General features: G+C 65.1%; 3 protein-coding genes across 6 annotated transcripts; 2 read left to right on the forward strand and 1 right to left on the reverse strand.

Annotated features, from left to right (window-relative positions):
* Window positions 1-543: 543 nt before the first annotated feature.
* Window positions 544-4875, forward strand: P2RX3 (purinergic receptor P2X 3). 3 transcript variants are annotated; one of them, XM_064714271.1, is made up of 12 exons: window positions 544-866; window positions 1524-1659; window positions 1745-1816; window positions 1888-1954; window positions 2593-2686; window positions 2768-2845; window positions 3032-3173; window positions 3708-3838; window positions 3917-4010; window positions 4087-4152; window positions 4333-4410; window positions 4519-4875. In XM_064714271.1, the coding sequence occupies exons 1-12, from the start codon at window positions 727-729 to the stop codon at window positions 4630-4632; spliced, it is 1212 nt and encodes a 403-aa protein (XP_064570341.1). In that variant the 5' UTR covers window positions 544-726; the 3' UTR covers window positions 4633-4875. The 3 variants fall into 3 exon arrangements, with proteins under 3 accessions (XP_064570341.1, XP_064570342.1, XP_064570343.1); XM_064714272.1 differs by having other exon boundaries at window positions 3926-4010; XM_064714273.1 differs by lacking the exon at window positions 544-866 and adding an exon at window positions 1009-1057.
* Window positions 4876-7367: 2492 nt separating this feature from the next.
* On the forward strand, window positions 7368-8718 carry APLNR (apelin receptor). Its single transcript, XM_064714550.1, has one exon. It carries the CDS (start codon window positions 7404-7406, stop codon window positions 8523-8525), a length of 1122 nt encoding a protein of 373 aa, XP_064570620.1. The 5' UTR covers window positions 7368-7403; the 3' UTR covers window positions 8526-8718.
* Window positions 8719-13094: 4376 nt separating this feature from the next.
* On the reverse strand, window positions 13095-16271 carry LRRC55 (leucine rich repeat containing 55). 2 transcript variants are annotated; one of them, XM_064715625.1, is made up of 3 exons: window positions 16084-16271; window positions 14763-15574; window positions 13095-14677 (listed from the first exon to the last, which is right to left on the reverse strand). In XM_064715625.1, the coding sequence occupies exons 2-3, from the start codon at window positions 15370-15372 to the stop codon at window positions 14442-14444; spliced, it is 846 nt and encodes a 281-aa protein (XP_064571695.1). In that variant the 5' UTR covers window positions 15373-15574; window positions 16084-16271; the 3' UTR covers window positions 13095-14441. The 2 variants fall into 2 exon arrangements, with proteins under 2 accessions (XP_064571695.1, XP_064571694.1); XM_064715624.1 differs by having other exon boundaries at window positions 14763-16271.
* Between the last annotated feature and the right edge of the window lie 1521 nt (window positions 16272-17792).

Here is a 17792-nt window from a genome sequence, read left to right on the forward strand (position 1 = left end):
CCACCGAGCGGCTGGGGCGGGGCCAGAGCCGCCGGGACTCCGCCCCCCACCCTCCGCTCTGCCCCGCCCAGAACAATAGAGACAAGGGGGAGAGACCCCATTGGCCAACACGGGGCGAGCCCCGTGACGTCACCTCTTCTGGGGACACCCCCCTCCCCCAAACCCGGGGCGCCCCAAAGTGTTGGAACCGGACCATGGGGTGGCCCAGAGCGGGACACCCCCGAAACCGCACGCAGGGGGCTCCCTCACCGTCCTCCCCTGCAGGGGTGTCCCCCCAAACCAGGCATCCCCAGTCTGGGGCGCACCCGCCACGTGCATCCCAATGCGGGGCTCCCCAGTGCCCGAATGGGTCCCTCCTTTAGGGGGGAACCCCTGGGAAGGAGCCCGTCTGCACCCCTCTATCTCCCCAGGAATGGGGGAGCCATCCCTCCCGTCCCCCCGGGCCGTGCCCCCGCCCCCGGCCCCCGCCCTGCCCCCGCCTCCGCCCGCCCGCACCGCCCTCGCTGCCCGCACCCCTGCGGGTGCTGCCCACACCCTCCGGTACCCGCACGCTGCCCGTGCCCCTGCCGGTAGCGCTGCCTGCACCCGAGCCCGCCCTGCCCTGCCCTACCCGCATCCCCGCTCACTGCCCGCACCCCTGCCCTGCCCTTCCCGCATCCCCCTCGGTTCCCGCAGCCCTGCCTTGCCCTGCCCGCAGCCCGGTCTCCGGCCGCCCCCGCGCTGCCCATGTCCCTCCCGAGCTCCCGCACCCGCTGGGTGAGCGACTTCTTCTCCTACGAGACCACCAAGTCGGTGGTGGTGAAGAGCTGGGTGGTGGGCGTCGTCAACCGCGGCGTCCAGCTCCTCATCCTCGCCTACTTCGTCGGGTGAGCCACCCCGGCAGCCGCCGGGACACCCCCGGGCATCTCCGGGACAGCCCGCCCCGGGACATCCCCCGGGACACACCCCCGAACCCTTCCCGGCACCGCGACAGCGCGGTGACAGCCACTCGCTGCTGCAGGTGACACCCGGGGGTGACGGCGTGTGGCGTGGGGTTACAGCGAGGGGACACCGGGCGGTACGCGGGGTGAGGGGGTGGCCAGGCCGGGAGTAGAGGAGGGACGGGAGAGCGGGTGACAATGTGTCAGTGCCGGGAATTCAGGTGTGCCGGAGCGGGTGACACGATGGGGACAGCCGGAGAGCGTGCCGGTGCGGGTGACAGGAGGGTGGCAGCGCAGGTGACATGATGGGGACATCAAGGTGTCGGTACGGGTGACACAAGGGGGACATCCAGGAGAGCATCTCGGGTGGATGACGGGAAGGGGACACCGTGGGTGATGACAGAAGGGGACGAGCCGCGCTGGGGTCCCTGTCCCCGAGTGCTCCCGGGAGTGATGACCGCAGCCACCGGCGGGGGGATGACAAGCGGCAGTCGGGGACCCGACAGCTCCGGGGGTCAAGGGCCGGTCCGGAAGAGGGTGCCGGGGGGTGCCGGTGGTGTCCGGGGGTGGCTGTCCCCAGCGTCACCCGCGGTGCTGTCCCAGCTGGGTGTTCCTCCATGAGAAAGCGTACCAGGTGCGGGACACCGCCATCGAGTCCTCCGTGGTCACCAAGGTGAAGGGCGTGGGGCGCTACGCGGGGCAGGTGATGGACACGGCCGACTACGTCACGCCCCCCCAGGTGAGCACCAGAGGGGTCGCTGAGGGGCGCGGGGCCACCCCCGCATCAGTTCCGGACGGGGTTGTGTGACAGCGACGTCCCGCAGGGCACCTCGGTGTTCGTGGTGGTCACCAAGCAGATCCGGACGGAGCAACAGGCGCAGGGCGTGTGCCCGGAGGTGCGGGGGGGCAGGGGGCGCTCGGGGGGACCCCTCGGTGAGCCCCCCGTCCGCTGACCCCCGCCCCGCAGAGCGAAGCCGCTTTCCACTGCTCGGCGGACCGGGACTGCCGGGAGCTGAGCCCGAGCACGAGCAACGGTGAGGGACCCGCGGGGAACTGCGCTCAGGGCACCGAGGGACCGCGGGAGCCACCGCGGGCTGGAGTGAGGGACCCTCGGTGGGCTCGGGGGGCTGGGGGGGACGGGGGCTCTGGAGCTGGAGGTTTGGGGGAGCCGGGGGGTTCAGGGTCCCAGGGGTGCCAAAGGGAGTATGGGGATCCCCGGGATGCCTAAAGGGGTGTGGGGTCACAGGGATGATCCCGAGGGTACTGACAGAGGTATGGGGATCCCTGGGGTGCTGACAGAGATCTGGGGTCTCAGGGGTGCTACCGGCGGTCTGACAGTGGTACGGGGGTCCCAAGGGTGCTGAAGGGGGTCTGGGGTCTCAGGGCTGCTGGCAGAGGTGCTGACAGTGGTCCGGGGGTCCCCGGGGTGCCTATGGGGGTCCGGGGTCTCAGAGATGCCCCCGAGGGGTACTGACGGGAGTAGAGGGGTCCCAGGGTGCTGACAGAGGTCAGAGGCCGAGGTGCCAGGTGTGCTGACAGGGTTGGGGATGCCAGGAGTGCTGACAGTTCAGGGGCCGAGGTCCCATGGGTGCTGACAGGGTTGGGGGTCCCAGGGCTGCTGACAGTTCAGGGGCCGAGGTCCCATGGGTGCTGACAGGGTTGGGGGTCCCAGGGGTGCTGACAGGGCGCTGCGTCCCCTACAACACGACCCTGCGCACCTGCGAGATCCAGGGCTGGTGCCCGCCCGAGGTGGACACCATTGACGTGTAAGTGGGGCTGGAGTGACACAGGGAGGAGCAGGGGACATGCCCCTTGCCATGTCCTCAGTGTCACTCCCCTTCCTCCAGCCCCGTCATGCTGGAAGCCGAGAACTTCACCCTCCTCATCAAGAACAGCATCCGCTTCCCGCTCTTTGGCTTCGAGAAGTGAGTGGCACAAGCCACGGGGGCACACAGGGGGACATGAGGACAGGGTGTGGGGTAACACAGGGACATGGACAGGGGACACGGCGACAAGATGATGAGGAGATACTAGGATGGGGGTCCATGAACCCCAGACTGCTGCCTGATGGCACATCCCTCCGTGTCCCCCGTGTCCCCCTGTGTCCCCAGGACCAACCTGCCACCCCCTGGCAGTGGGGTGGAGCTGGGCCGGTGTCGCTTCCACCCACAGCTGCAGCCCCTGTGCCCCATCCTGCGCCTGGGGGACGTGGCACGTCTGGCTGGGCAGGACTTCCCTGCGCTGGCTGCCACCGTGAGCGGGGACACAGGGGACACGGGAGGCACGGGGGGACAATGGCGTGGGTGTGGGGACACAGGGGTACAAGTGCGTGGTGTGGAAGGGCATAGGGACATGGGACTTGGGGACACAGAGACATGGGATGTGGGACATGGGGACATGGGACATGGATGGGGGGATATGGGGTGGTGGGATGTGGACATGGAAGATGGGGACATGGGCTTGCATAACATGGGGACATGGGATGCAGGGATGAGGGATGTTGGGAACAGGAGATGGGGATACAGGAACACGGGACAGAGTGATGATGTGGGGCTTGACACTGGGACACGGATGGGGTTTGGGATGTGTGACATGGGGACATGGGGAGTACAGACATGGAGACTGGAGATATGGGGTGCAGGGGGATGTGGAACTTGGGGAGATGAGAATGTGGGATGTGGGTTCATAGGACATGGAGCGCAGGGCCATGGGATGCAGGACTGTGAAGCTGTGGGGACTTGGCACCGTGGGGCCAGTGTCCGTGGTGCTGATGTGGGGCTGGGGCAGGGGGGGGTGCTGGGGATCAAGATCGGGTGGGTGTGTGACCTGGACCGGGCCTGGGAGCGCTGCCTGCCCCGCTACTCCTTCACCCGCCTGGACAGCCTGGCCCGGACCCCCGCTCCTGGATACAACTTCAGGTACACACAGGGCACAGGGGTGTGCACTGCCTGGCACAGCTCCTGTCACCATGTCCCCATGTCCCCGTATCACCACAGGCACGCCAGGTACTACCGCTGGCCTGACGGCTCTGAGCGCCGCACCCTCATCAAGGCCTTTGGGATCCGCTTCGATGTCCTGGTGTATGGCAGCGTACGTGTGGGGCTGGGGGCTCGTGGGGTCACGGGGGGCTTGGGGACTCTGGCCAACAAGGGCTCTGCTCCCCCAGGCCGGCAAGTTCGGCATCGTCCCCACCCTCATCAACACGGTGGCTGCTTTCACCTCCATCGGTGTGGTGAGTTGGGGTCGTTCTCAGCCCCGCAGTGGTGACACCTCCAAGGGCACAAGGGGGAAATACCATGGCCAGGGGGCATGGGGACACAGCACAGCTGCAGGGTGACAGCGGCCTGGCTCTGTGGGGGTACGGGGGTGCTCTGCAGCGTGGGGCCCCTCACCCCACCACTGCTGCTCCCAGGGCACGGTGCTGTGCGACATCATCCTGCTCAACTTCCTCAAGGGCGCTGAGCACTACAAGGCCCGCAAGTTCGAGGAGGTCAGACACGGAGCAGGGGTGCCCTGGGGATGGGGACACCTCTGGGGGCTCGACCAGCCCCCCCCGGCTGCAGTGACTCACCCAGTGCCTCTGTCCCCTGCCCCACAGGTGTCAGAGGCCGGCGTGCCCGCCACCCCCTCAGCGTGTCCCCCCGGGGCGCTGGGGACCTGCTCCCGGGACAAGCAATCCACCGACTCGGGCACCTTCTCCCTCGGCCTTTAGCCCGGGGGCCATGGGGCAGCTCCTGCCTGTCCACCACGCTGTGGGGCAGCCGAGACCCCCGTCGGGCTCCTATTGCCCCCCAGTCTCCAGTGCTCCCCCTGTGAGCCCCATCAGCATCTGACTGTCCCCAGTGCCCACCCCGGGTACATCCCAGTGTCCCCAGTGTGCATACGAGCCCTGTCCTTGTCCCCAGGGTGCCCCTCCCGCAGCACCTCCCTGTCCTTGCCCCCCAATAAACCCGTGGCTCGCAGCATCCACCCGTGTTCAGCCTTGAGGGGCCGACAGGCAGGGTTGGGGTGCGGGAGCAGAGGGAAGAGGGGTGGATGCTGTCCCTGGGATGGGGGACACCGCGGGGGGAGCTGCCAACAGGAGGAGCGCCGTGCCCGCAGCGCAGCCCGTGGAAGGGAAGGGGGCACAGAGGGACAGGAGCTGTGCCCTCGGGCTGTCACTTCTTCGGTCGGATGTGAGTAACTCTGTGGATTCGGAGGAAGCTCCCGGATGGCTCCTCGTGCAGGGCCAAGCGCTGCCCTTCCTGCTCGGGATGGGGCGAGGGGGGTGAGCTCTGGCTCCTCATCCCGCCCCGTGGGGGCTCCAATCTCCCTGCGGAGCCAGTGGGGAGGGACGCCGTGAGCCTGGCTTGTTCCCAATGGAGCCTCTGGGGTTCATTCCTGAGAATGCCAAACGAGGGTCCTGGAACCCCTCGTTGGTGCCCAGGGCAGCCCCCGCCCCGCAGGGAGAGCGGCTCCTGCCCTCCCCCCGCTGCAGATAGCGGGGCTCCTTATCAGCCCCACGGATTCCTTATCAGCCCAGCCCTGGCCGCCCACCCACCACCACAAACCCAGCCTGGGGAGCTCCGTCCCCGGCGCCGGGACCAAGGGACCCCCAGGGTGGCGCCGAGAGCGAGGCACCCCAGCTTCAGGACAGCGAGGGGGTGGCAGGGACACTCAACCCGCAGCTTTTGGAAAGGGAAGAGACTGGAAACGGATTGATGTGCGGCGGCTGGAAATGGATACTTGTGCCGTGCTCCAATTAGGACACAGATAGCTGGGAGTGTTATTAATAGTCATTAATAGAACCGCTCATTAGCGGTCCTGCTCATTAACGGGGCTCCGGCCAGGGCGGGAGGGGCCCGGGGAGCCTCGCTGCGATCCCCGGGGGCTCATTAGCAGCGCCGGTGTTTCCCCGTTAATGCTGCTAATTAGCGGAAAGGCTGGAGCCGTGTCTGCGCTGGGGACTGCGGGGTTCCGGCCCTTCTTCGTTCCAGTTTGGGATTTGACCCGGAACTGGGCACCCTCGCGGTTCTGCCGCCACTTTCAGCAGCTCCTGCCTTTCATACCTCTCTCCCCGCATGCCGGCTGTCCCGGCACTGCGATACCGGATCGCTCCTTATCTCCAGCCTGGTTTGCTCTCCCGGCTGATGCTGCAGCTCTGGGTGTCTGGTTTCGTGCCCTCACCCCCGGGATCCCCTAACCTGCACCCCCATTTACCGAGCCCTCTCCCCCCTACACCACTCTGCCTCATTTTGGAGCTCCTGTGAGCTCTCCCCCGCTACTTCAGCCGCTGAATTCCCCCCACAGCCCCTCCTTCGCGCCTCTTTGCTGGTAGAAGGGCCCCACTGAGCCGGTGGGGGGTCCCGGGGGCTCTGTGCCCCCCCACCAACCTCCATGCCTGCACTGGGGTGTTAAACCTGCCCCTTCCCACAGCCCATCCCGTGCTTAATCCCCCCCTACAGCCCCAGCCCAGCCCCCCCTGCGTGTCCCGGGGGATTGGGGGCTCTTCAGACATCCCGCTCGGCTTCTTCGGTTCTTTCCCCCAGAGCTGGAACTGTGAGAGTTCAGTCCCAGTGGGACAATCCCAGACCACCTCGGGGGCCTTCCCTCCTCCCCCCAATGTTTATTTGTGGGATGAGGGGAAGTTTGTTCCCTCTTGGCTCAGCGTTGCCGCTCCATCAGCAACCCGCGGAGCTGGGACACACCGAGAGCTCCGGTGGCAGCCGGTCCTGCGGCAGCTGTTGCCCTAAAATGGTAATTTTACAGCGTGGGGGGTCCCAGAGCCCCCTCCCCGCCCAGGATTTTTGCTAAATGTATAAATCTCCTCGGCACTTTGTACTCAAAGTGGAGCCCCGGCGCTTGGGGACCCCGCGGAGCCACCGCTGTGTGCAAAGCTGGCAGCAAAACGGGGAATCCCAAGTGCCAAACGCAAAATGCCAAATGCAAAATGCCAAATGCACACCCTCCCCCCCCACCCGCCCCGCAGTGCCACTCCCTCCAGTGTGACACCAACCCCCAGCGCGACCCCCCCGCCGCCAAGTGCCCGATGTGACACCGCCCGTGCGAAATGCGCGAAATGCAGCCCCGATGTGTGACACCCCGGCGCCGAATGCGACACCCCGAGGTGAAACCCCAAATGCTGCCCGCAGCCCCCCCGTTCCTGAGCTCCCCAGAGCCGGATCCCAGCCCCGAGCGCCGCCGTGGTGGGCGCCCGAACCTCCGGGCGCGGCGAGGCCGGGGTTATCGCGGGGGTCGGCGCGTTGACACGCGGGTGAGAGCTCGGTAAAACCGCCCGGGCAGGAGCCAGATGGAGGCGGGGGGAGCTGTGAAGTTTCCCACGGGGGCTCCCCCCGGCCCTGCCTCCTGCCCCGTCCCGCCCGTCCCCTCCAGGAGGAGGGCGGGGAGGAGGAGGAAGGGGAGGTAACGCGGTGGGACTCGCGCCGGGGCCGCAGGAGCGGCTGAACCCGGGATGAGCTGAGCGGAGCTGAGCCCAGCGCCGGGATGGAGGAGACCACGGGCGCCTACACCTACGGCTTCGACAACGATACGGAGTACTCGTGCGAGTACGAGGAGTGGGGCCCCTCGCTGGCCCTGCTGCCCACCATCTACCTGCTGGTCTTCCTGCTGGGCACCACCGGCAACGGGCTCGTCCTCTGGACCGTCTTCAAGGGCGGCCGCGACCGCCGGCGCTCGGCCGACACCTTCATCGCCAACCTGGCCGTGGCCGACCTCACCTTCGTGGTCACGCTGCCGCTGTGGGCCGCCTACGCCTGGCTGGGCTACCACTGGCCCTTCGGCACGGCCGCCTGCAAGGTCAGCAGCTACCTGGTGTTCGTCAACATGTACGCCAGCGTCTTCTGCCTCACCGGCCTCAGCTTCGACCGCTACCTGGCCATCGTGCGGCCGCTGGCCACGGCCAAGCTGCGCTCGCGGGTCAGCGGGCTGGTGGCCACGGTGGCGCTGTGGCTGCTGGCCGCGCTGCTGGCGCTGCCCGCGCTGGTGCTGCGGCGGGCGGCCGCGCTCGACGGGGACACCAAGATCACCTGCTACATGGACTACGGGGACCTGGCGGCGCAGGGCACGGAGGGCGCCTGGGAGGTGGGGCTGGGGCTCTCCTCCACCGCCCTGGGCTTCGTGGCCCCGTTCGCCGTGATGCTGACCTGCTACTTCTTCATCGCCCGCACCGTGGCCACTCACTTCCGCCGGGAGCGGGCCGAGGGGCCCCGCAAGCGCAAGAGGCTGCTCACCATCATCACGGTGCTGGTGGCCGCCTTCGGGGGCTGCTGGCTGCCCTTCCACCTGGTCAAGACCCTCTACGTGCTGATGGACCTGGAGGTGCTGCCCTGGTCCTGCGCCCTCCACACCTTCCTCAACAACCTGCATCCCTACTGCACGGGCATCGCCTACATCAACAGCTGCCTCAACCCCTTCCTCTACGCCTTCTTCGACCCCCGCTTCCGCCACGCCTGCGCCGCGCTGCTCTGCTGCCGGACCCCCGGCCCCGGCCCCGAGCGCTCCGCCAGCTACTCCTCGGGGCACAGCCACCCCCCCGGCGGCAAGGGCGGCCCCGGCCCGGGTGGCAAGCTGGACCCCGCCACCCAGGAGACGCTCTTCCGCTCCTGAGCCCGTCCCCGACCGCCCCCGGCGCCCCCCGAGCTGGTCTCCTCGGGGGGAACACCCCCCTCGGCCTCGCCCCAAAGCCTGGCTTGCTTTGGGGATGCCCCGCTGGAAAGCCCTGCTCGCGGGAAGGGGAAACTGAGGCACAGCCGGGGAGGAGCCCCTGGGGGGCTCAGGCGGGGGCGGCTCCCCCGGCACCCTCAAGGCTTTGTGTTTTGTTACAAATAAATGAATTTTTGGTTAAAAAAGGAGCAGGGTGTGCGCAGTTCCCTCGGGGGGCTGGGGGATGTGGTGGAAGGGAGGATGGAGGGGTGGGTGTGTGGAGGATGGAGGGTGCCCATGAGCGAGGGCGCAGTGCGTGTGGGGTGTGTGTGCACTACGGGGCGTCTCTGCCTGGGACGGATTCTCCTGGTCCGTTCCTCAGCAACACTTTGGGAAACGCAGGAAAACCTCCATCCCAACCCTTCGGGGCATTGCAGCACCGGGGTGGGGGTGTTGGACCCCGTGGGGTGGGCACCTGCCTGCCCCAGCCCCCCAGCCGTGATTGTATCAGGCAGCAGCACTGAAATCCCAAATCCCATTTTGGGGCTTTTTTTCCTTATCTAAAGCTGGGACGAGCCCCGGGTGACTCACCCGGGTGTGCAAACAGGAGCTGGTGCTGTGAAATACCCAAACCTGAGGGATGGGGACATGGGAGCCCCCGAGTGCAGATGTGGACTGCATCTCGGGGGGACCCTCGGGGTATGAAGAGGGACACGGGACCCTCTGGACATTGATGGGAGGTTTGGGCACCGGGCAGGACCCTGGCTCACCCCAACCAGGATTTGGATGAGCCAGCAAATGGCTCCTGTCCCATTTCCCCCCTCCCAGCCCCCGCCGTTTCCTGAGGCTCTGCTCGAAATAAATCTTCCCCGTATTTGCTATTTACATCCTTCATTTATCGGTGATGAACTATGCTATCTCCTCAGCCTTTGTTCTCTCTTGGAAAGGATGCGGGATCATTACTGGGTTCCTTGGGATGCTTCCCGTCGGGGGAGCTGCCTCCGCCTTCCTGCCGGCCCCCGCCGTGTTTGGGGGCCACCGCCCGGAGTCTCCCCGTGTGGGGACAGTCCTTTGTCCAGAGACAGGGAATGGACGGGGTGGCCATGGGGCTGGGGACTGCACAACCCCCCAGCTGGAGGGGTGGAAGCCTTCTTGAGGGTTTTGGGGAGTTTCCAGATGGATCTGGTTTGGTCTAAGGGTTGGGGGGGCTTGAGGAGTGGGAATGTTGCATCCAGGGACATGTCCCAAAGTGTGTTTACATTCCAGTGCCATCCAGGCTCCCTCAGCCTGGCGAGACCCCTGGATATCTCTCATCCATCTGTCAATCCAGCTGTACATCCATCAGTACAACAGTCCCCTCCTCCATCCATCCATCCATCCATCCATCCATCCATCCATCCATCCATCCATCCATCCATCCATCCATCACTCCATCCATCCATGGGTTAATGGTTTTGGGGTTACAGGGGCGTTGCTGGGTTGATGGTTGGATCTGATCATAAAGGTCTTCCAAACTTGTGATTCTACGATTATTCCCTTCTCTCCCTCCCTTTGCCCATGCCTCCATCCCACCCTCCTCCTCTCCCTCCATCCCTCCAGGACCCCCAAAACCCCCAGCCCTGTGGGGGTGCCAGCTTTGCTGCCTCCCCCCGTCCGGCTCAGCCGCCGGGCGCGGAAATGGCCGCAGGCGCCCGGCCAGCGGAGACGGAGCTGCCGACTTTCTATCCGCGTCTTGGAGATTTCCCTTTCCCTTCCAGGAGGGAAATGTTTGGTTGAGGAGTCCCTGGGGAGAAATGCAGGGACACTCCAGAAAATAACAAGGCCGGAGCTGGGGGTGAGGGGCAGCAGGGCCGGACCACCCGTCGGAAGAAGATAAGGAAGGTGTTGCCTTCCTGAGAGCGCCTGGGGAAGATGAGGAGGGAAGATAGAGGGGGACAGCAGGCACGGGGGGATGGGGAGCATCCTTGGAAAGGATGGCTGGGGAGTGGGGGGGGGTGTGATCCTCAGGGAGCCCTCAAACCCCTCAATGCTGTGCCTTTGGGACACTGCAGGGCTGGGGGGCACGGCCAGGGTTCCCCAGACCGTGGTTGTGGGAATGTGACACTGGGAAAACAGAGATTATTCTGCACACGGAGTAAAAGTGGGCTCCGAGAACGATGGATGCACCAGGGATAGGCTTCGTGGCAAGGATAGGGACAGGTTCCCCCCAACCACCGCAGCTCTCCCCCCACTGTGCTTTTCCAAGCTGCCAAACGGGATGTTCAGCCCCCCGACCTCCCCCCGCCTCGCATCCCGCCCGGGGGTGCCGAAATAATCTGGTGGTGCTAAGGATGTCCCCGGGCGTCCCCTTTGAAGTGCCCTCCGTGTTTACAGCCCGGCTCGGGCTCCTTCACACCTCCCGCCCCACAGCAAACGGAGGGGGGGGCCCGCGTGGGTGGGGGGGCTGCAGCTCCCGTTTGTGCCGGGAAAACTCGGATTTGCCAAAGCCGCGGGAAAGCTTCGGCACCACATCCAGCGCTCTGAAACTTTTGTCACTGTGGGGTGGGAGCAGTGGCTGCCGGGGGGCACATTTCGGGAGGGTCCAACCCCTCTGCCCCCGCAATATGAGGGGACCCCCGAAGGTCTGGTGGGCCGCGTGTGACCCTGCAGGACTGAGGAGGGGACAGAGAGAGGAAAAGGGGTGGAAAAGATGGGGGACCAGTTTTGGTGAGTGGGGGAGGTTTGGGATGGGAGGTGGGATTGTATTATGTGAATGGATGGATGGATGGATGGATGGGTGGATGGATGGGAGGAAGGGAAGGACGGGCGCATGGAAAGAGGGATGGCAGGGCAATGCCAGGGTGCGGGGGTGCCGCTGGCCCCACGGCTCCCCCGGCGCGGCCGGACGCGGCACAGCTGCTGCCCGACCTCTGCGCTCCGGCCGGGCAGGACCGGGCCGCGTCCCCCCACCCGCCCCGAGGGGCTCCAGGGGAGGGGGGGACGCGGAGGTGACCCGGCGGCCACAGCTGGGCCCCGCCGGGGCCGGGAGATGCTGCCGGAGGAATAACAGGAAGCGCTGGAGGGAAGAGCGCGGCTGATGCCTTCTGCAGGCTGCGAGACGCTGCTGTGCCCGCTGCACGCAGCCGGGTGTGTGCCACACACATGGCCCTGTCACACACACACACAGTGTCCCCACACACACGGCCCTGTCACACACACACAGTGTCCCCACACATGGCCCTGTCACACACACACACATTGTCCCCACACACACACACGGACCTGTCACACACACACAGTGTCCCCACACACACGGACCTGTCACACACACACAGTGTCCCCACACACACCCTTGTCACACACACAGTGTCCCTGCATACACACAGCCCTGTCACACACACACAGTGTCCCCACACAAAGGCCCTGTCACACACACACAGTGTCCCCACACACACACAGTGTCCCCACACACACGGCCCTGTCACACACACACAGTGTCCCCACACATGGCCCTGTCACACACACACAGTGTCCCCACACACACACACATGGCCCTGTCACACACACACAGTGTCCCCACACACGGCCCTGTCACACACACACAGTGTCCCCACACACACACAGTGTCCCCCAACACACACGGCCCTGTCACACACACACAGTGTCCCCACACAGGCCCTGTCACACACACACAGTGTCCCACACACACACACACGGCCCTGTCACACACACAGAGTGTCCCCACATACACACACACACCCTTGTCACACACACACAGTGTCCCCGCATACACACAGCCCTGTCACACACACACAGTGTCCCCACACACGGCCCTGTCACACACACACAGTGTCCCCACACACACACATGGCCCTGTCACACACACACAGTGTCCCCACACACACACGGCCCTGTCACACACACACAGTGTCCCCACACACACACACATGGCCCTGTCACACACACACAGTGTCCCCACATACACACACACACCCTTGTCACACACACACAGTGTCCCCGCATACACACAGCCCTGTCACACACACACAGTGTCCCCACACACACACATGGCCCTGTCACACACACGCGTGTCCTCCCGCCACACGTGTGCCCTGGCCCCGGCTGCGCTGACACTCTTTATTGTCGAGGTTTTGCGCTGAAAAAGTGCCCCGTGGTACAAAACCCGCGGTTACAAAACGTACAAAGAGCGGGGTCGGGGGAGAAGAGAGAAAAAGGAAAGAAAAAGAAAGGAAAAAGGGAAAGGAAAAGGGAAAGAAGAAAAAAGAAAAGAAAAGAAAAGAAAAGAAAAGAAAAGAAAAGAAAAGAAAAGAAAAGAAAAAGAAAAGAAAAAGAAAAGAAAAAGAAAAAGAAAAGAAAAGAAAAGAAAAGAAAAGAAAAGAAAAGAAAAGAAAAGAAAAGAAAAGAAAAGAGAAAAGAGAAGTCTAAGATAGAAGACAAGGAAAGGAAAGGAAAGGAAAGGAAAGGAAAGGAAAGGAAAGGAAAGGAAAGGAAAGGAAAGGAAAGGAAAGGAAAGGAAAGGAAAGGAAAGGAAAGGAAAGGAAAGGAAAGGAAAGGAAAGGAAAGGAAAGGAAAGGAAAGGAAAGGAAAGGAAAGGAAAGGAAAGGAAAGGAATAGAGAAACAAGCAAATCAAAAGACAAGGTGAAAAAAAAATAGAAGGAAACTAAAACATAAATATAAATACAAAAAGAAAAGGATGAGGTGAGGCAGAGGAAGGAGCTGGTGGGATGCAGGTGGATGCTCCATGCCCTAGGGTGCAGGAGTTGTGGGGGTGCAGGGGGTGTGGAGCAGGGGAGTTCTTGGACTCATTGAAAGGAAAATAATAAAACCCCAGGCAAAACAGAGAAGGCAGAGGCCAAGTTCCCTTTCCTGGGGGCAGTGCTGAGGCTGGGGTGCAGCAGGAGCCCTTTTGGGGTGGGCTGGGGTTAAACCAAACCCCTCCCCATGCACTCAGCCTCCATGGGGGACAGGGGAAGGGACAAAGCAGCCCTCAGGTGACCCCAGCCCCGCTCCCCACTGATGCGCTCCCACAGTGACAGGGTGACACAGACACCAGGGACAGGTGACACAGGCACTGGGGACATGGCTGTCCCGGCTGGACAGAGGGTCGTTGGCTTTCTGCTTTTTGCTTTTTTTTTTTTCTTGTTTTGCCCCTTTTTAGAGCTCCTTCCACTCCCAAACCTCCCCCAGGGTGGGCAGTGCTGGTGCCCGGGTTGGCCCCGAAGAGGAGGCAGATGTCATCTCTGGGAGATGCAGTCCCTGGAAGGTGCCATCCTTGGGAGAGCCCATGCCCTGGAAATGTCAGAGCCCATCCCACTGCCAGGCTTGGTGGTCCCGGTGCTGTTCCAGCACATCCCGATGTCACCAGCAAGGTGCAGGCATGCCCTGGAACGGTGGTGACGAGCTGGGTGTCAGCAACGCTTCCTGGCCCCCTGGATTTTTGGGGAGGCTGGAGAGTATGTGCAGGATCTGGGGGGCTCCAGCGGTGCTGCTTTGGGGCTGAAAGCAGGGATTTCCTCGATGCCCCCAGGAGAGTGGCTGTGGTTCCCAAGACACACACACTTTGTCCTCTGTTTCTCCCAGGCAGAGGTGAGGGGGTTCCCAAGGGATTCCCAAATCGCTGCCTCAACCAGTCCTGGGCAGTGGGAACAGCACAGGAGGGGGTCCAAGCTCACGGTGATGGGGGGTGCAAAAACTCCCCACTTTGGGGCAGAAGGGAGCAGGGCTGTCCCCTGGTGTCCCCGGCGCCTCGAGGGCCACCCCGGCACGGGGGGCGGCAGGAGGGGACGCGGACAAGGCACAGTCTGGTGTCCCCGCGGGGGCGGCCGGGCCGGGGGGTGGCCGGGGCGGGGGTCAATCGGCGGCGGTGGCAGCGGCGGTCCCTAAACGTCCTCGTCCTCGCTGGCCTTGCTCCAGCGGTGGCAGCAGTTGGCCGTGATGCCCAGCAGGAAGTTGGTGGCCACCGAGGCGATGGAGACGACGAAGCCGACGAAGGCGATGAAGAGATAGTCGTCGAGGGTCAGCGTCAGGTGGCAGGCCTGGAAGCTCTCCTCCGTCAGCGACAGCAGCGGGGCCCCCGCCACCTCGGGGGGAGCCCAGCACTCGGCCTGCTGCGAATCTGCGGGATGGAAGGACGGGGATGGCGTCAGCCCGGCCGCCGGTCCCCGTGCGGGACAGGGTGTGGGGGTCCCGGCGGCACGTACCCGAGGAGCAGCGCTGGATGCGGCCCCGCAGCCACTTGAGGAGCGGCTCCATAGCGCAGCCGCAGAGCCAGGGGTTGCCCCCCAGGCGCAGCCCCACGAGGCCGGGCAGCCCCTCCAGGGCGTCGAGGCTGAGGGCGGCCAGGCCGCCGTAGCTGAGGTCCAGCTCCCGCAGCTGGGCCAGGCCGCGGAAGGCCTGCGGGTGGACGCGGCGCAGCCCCGGGTTGTGGCTGAGGTCGAGGCGCAGCAGCGCGCTGGCCTCGCGGAACATGTCGGCGGGCACCAGGCTGAAGTTGTTGTAGCTCAGGTCCAGGTGCGCCAGGCGCCGGGCGCCGCGGAACAGCCCGGCCGGCAGCGCCGCCAGAGAGTTGTTGCGCAGGTCGAGGGCGCGCAGCTGCCCGTAGCAGCCCAGGTAGCCCGGCGGGATGCTGGCGATGCGGTTGTGGGCCAGGCTCAGGTTGCCGGTGTCCAGCGGCAGCTCGGGGGGCACGGAGAAGAGCCGCTGCCCGCTGCAGTCCACGGCCTGCCCGCGGCAGCTGCACAGCACCGGGCAGCCCGCGCCCGCCGCCGCCACCGCCGCCGCCGCCGCCAGCAGCCAGGGGCCCAGCAGCATGGCCTCGTGGCCGCGGCCCTCACGGGGCACCGCCGGGGGCCATCCCGCCCGCCCGCTCACGCCGAGGGCTGCCGGCGGCCGGCCGAGGGGCCGGGCTGGCGGCGGTCACGGCGACGTTCCCGACATCCCGGCGGCATCCGGGGGGCAACGCCAACCCCTCCGGGGGCACCGGCGGGGCCGGCGTCGGGCCGTCACCAGCCGCCTGCGAGGAAGAGCAGAGGGGGGGAGCCGTGCCGGCCGCACGCCCCGCCGGGGGAGCGCCACTGCTGCAGCCCGGCGTGGCCTCCGGGGCACCCACAGCCTCCCCGTGCCCCCCGGGCCAGGGTCGCTCCTCCAAGCATCCCACCGGGATTCCAGGCAGAAAAGGCCCCCCCAGTCGTGCTGACCTTGTCCAGCCCGTCTTGGCTGGTGGTGGGCAGAGCAGAGGTGCTGCTCCACGGCCCCCCGGCAGCCCCCTGCCACCACGAGCTGAGCCCGGTGCCAGGGACACCCTCCCCACCTCTCTCCCGGGGCAAGATCCCCATTCCCAGCACCCACCGGGGTCCCCCCAGGCCTGCCCTCGCCCCCCGCCACCTGACCGTGTCTGCTCCATCCTCCCTCGTCCGCACCCCCAGCTCCATCCTCTCCCACCGGCCCACCTTAGCCCGGTCGCTCCCATGCCCACAGCGCCCCGAGCCCTCCGGTGAGGCCGGGCTGCCCCGGGGTACTCACTGGCCAGCGAGGGAGCAGGGCCTGGCTCCCTGCGGTGATGTGGGGGTCCGGAGGGGCGATGTGGGGGGCTCCAGATGGGGATGGCGGGGTCCCCGGTGGCCGGCCACACCCCGGAGGCCGCCAAGTCGGGAGCTGGGCTTTGGCAGCGGCCGCCAAGGCTGCTGCGAGCCCAGCGATGGGAGCAGGTCTTTCCCCACCTCCTTCCTCCCCTCCTCCTCCTCGTCCTCCCTTGTCTCTCTCTTTCTCTGTCTCTTTTTTTTTTTTCCTCTTTTTTTCCTTAGGGCCAGATACTGACGTGTCGGTGTCTCTTAGCAACTGCCTCCACATCTCTGAGCAACAGGAGAGCGGGATGCGGAGCCGCCGAGCCGGGGAGACAGCGGCGGGCGGAGGTGCCTCCGCCTCAGGGACCCCCTGCCCAGGCCGGGGGACCCGCACCCGCACGGCCCCGGCACCCGGCAGGGATGGAGCAGGAAGAGGGCTCCATCCTGCTCCCCTGCCCCGATCCCCAGCCCTCCCACTCTCTCCCAGCCCCGGGAACATCCTCGTGGGATGGGGTGAATCAGGGGTTCCCAGGCACTGAAAACAGAAACAGATGACGTGGCGGCAGAGGGGAGAAACGAGGCAGCCGGGATCCGAGGGGAGCTCTAGGATCCGAAGGGACTGCTGGGATTCAAGGGGCACTGTCACCCTTCCGTGCTCCTGCTGTGTTCACAGCCCTGGAAAATGCCTCAGGTTGACGTGGATTATTTTGCTTCACGCAAGCTGAAACATTCCCTTTCCCTTCTCCGTTTGGAGGGACACAGTGGGGTCAGCCACCTGCCCCCTCCCACCTGAGAAGGGCCCTTTGGGATCACAGGGATGCCCACGGTTTGCTCCTGGAATGGTGCAACACCATGGCTCCAGCATTTCTAGGAAGGAGGCACTTCCACATCCAGCCCGCCCACGTCTAGGGGATCCCTGCTCGATTCTCTCCTGCTGATTTCATGGAGCTGCTCCTTTTTCCAGCTGGCACTGGAGCCCGATGCCGGGTGCTGGGGGGCCTTTTGCTCCCCGCATCCCATGGGATGGATCCTCCCCGGTGCGGAGCTGGCAGACAGACGGCGCAGCCGCCTCTCCTGGGGTGGCATTAACCAGCGCTGCTCCCAGCTCCCTGCAAGCTCCTGGGAGCTCCTGGAGCGTGAGGCCGGGCTCCCAGCGGGCTCCAGGAGCCGAGCAGAGCCAGCAGCAGCACAGACACCTCATTAGCGCTCAGCCCGGAGCCTGGCAGCGCAGCCCTGCCAGCAGCTGTTGGCGCCGAGGGTTTTTTCCACTCCCCCACTGTTCCGGGCTCCACTGGCACCAAAGAAACTGGGAAATGGTCCTGACTGATGCTGGACTGCAGCAGAGCTCGTGTCCTCCTCACCCAATCCCATGTGGAGGTGGCCCTGGGGACAGCATCCCCAAGGAAACTGGGGGACAGATGCTGCTCTCTGGGGTGGGAAGGAGCCTGGCTGTCGTCCCCACCTTACCCATGAACTCCTTCCTGATCCCATCCAAAAAGCATTCCTGAGACAAAAAGGCCCCTTGGGTGAGCACTGGCTCTGGGACCGAGCACTCGAAGCACTTCCAGCCCTTTTCTGTGGAAGGAGTGGCAGGACAGCTCCAGGGATTCTGGCTCCATAAATCTACCTTACAGCCAGACCCTTTTCTGTTTCAATCTATCCTTGCTC

The sequence above is a fragment of the Zonotrichia leucophrys genome, chromosome 5, assembly GCF_028769735.1.
Source record: "Zonotrichia leucophrys gambelii isolate GWCS_2022_RI chromosome 5, RI_Zleu_2.0, whole genome shotgun sequence".
NCBI classification, from domain to species: domain Eukaryota; kingdom Metazoa; phylum Chordata; class Aves; order Passeriformes; family Passerellidae; genus Zonotrichia; species Zonotrichia leucophrys.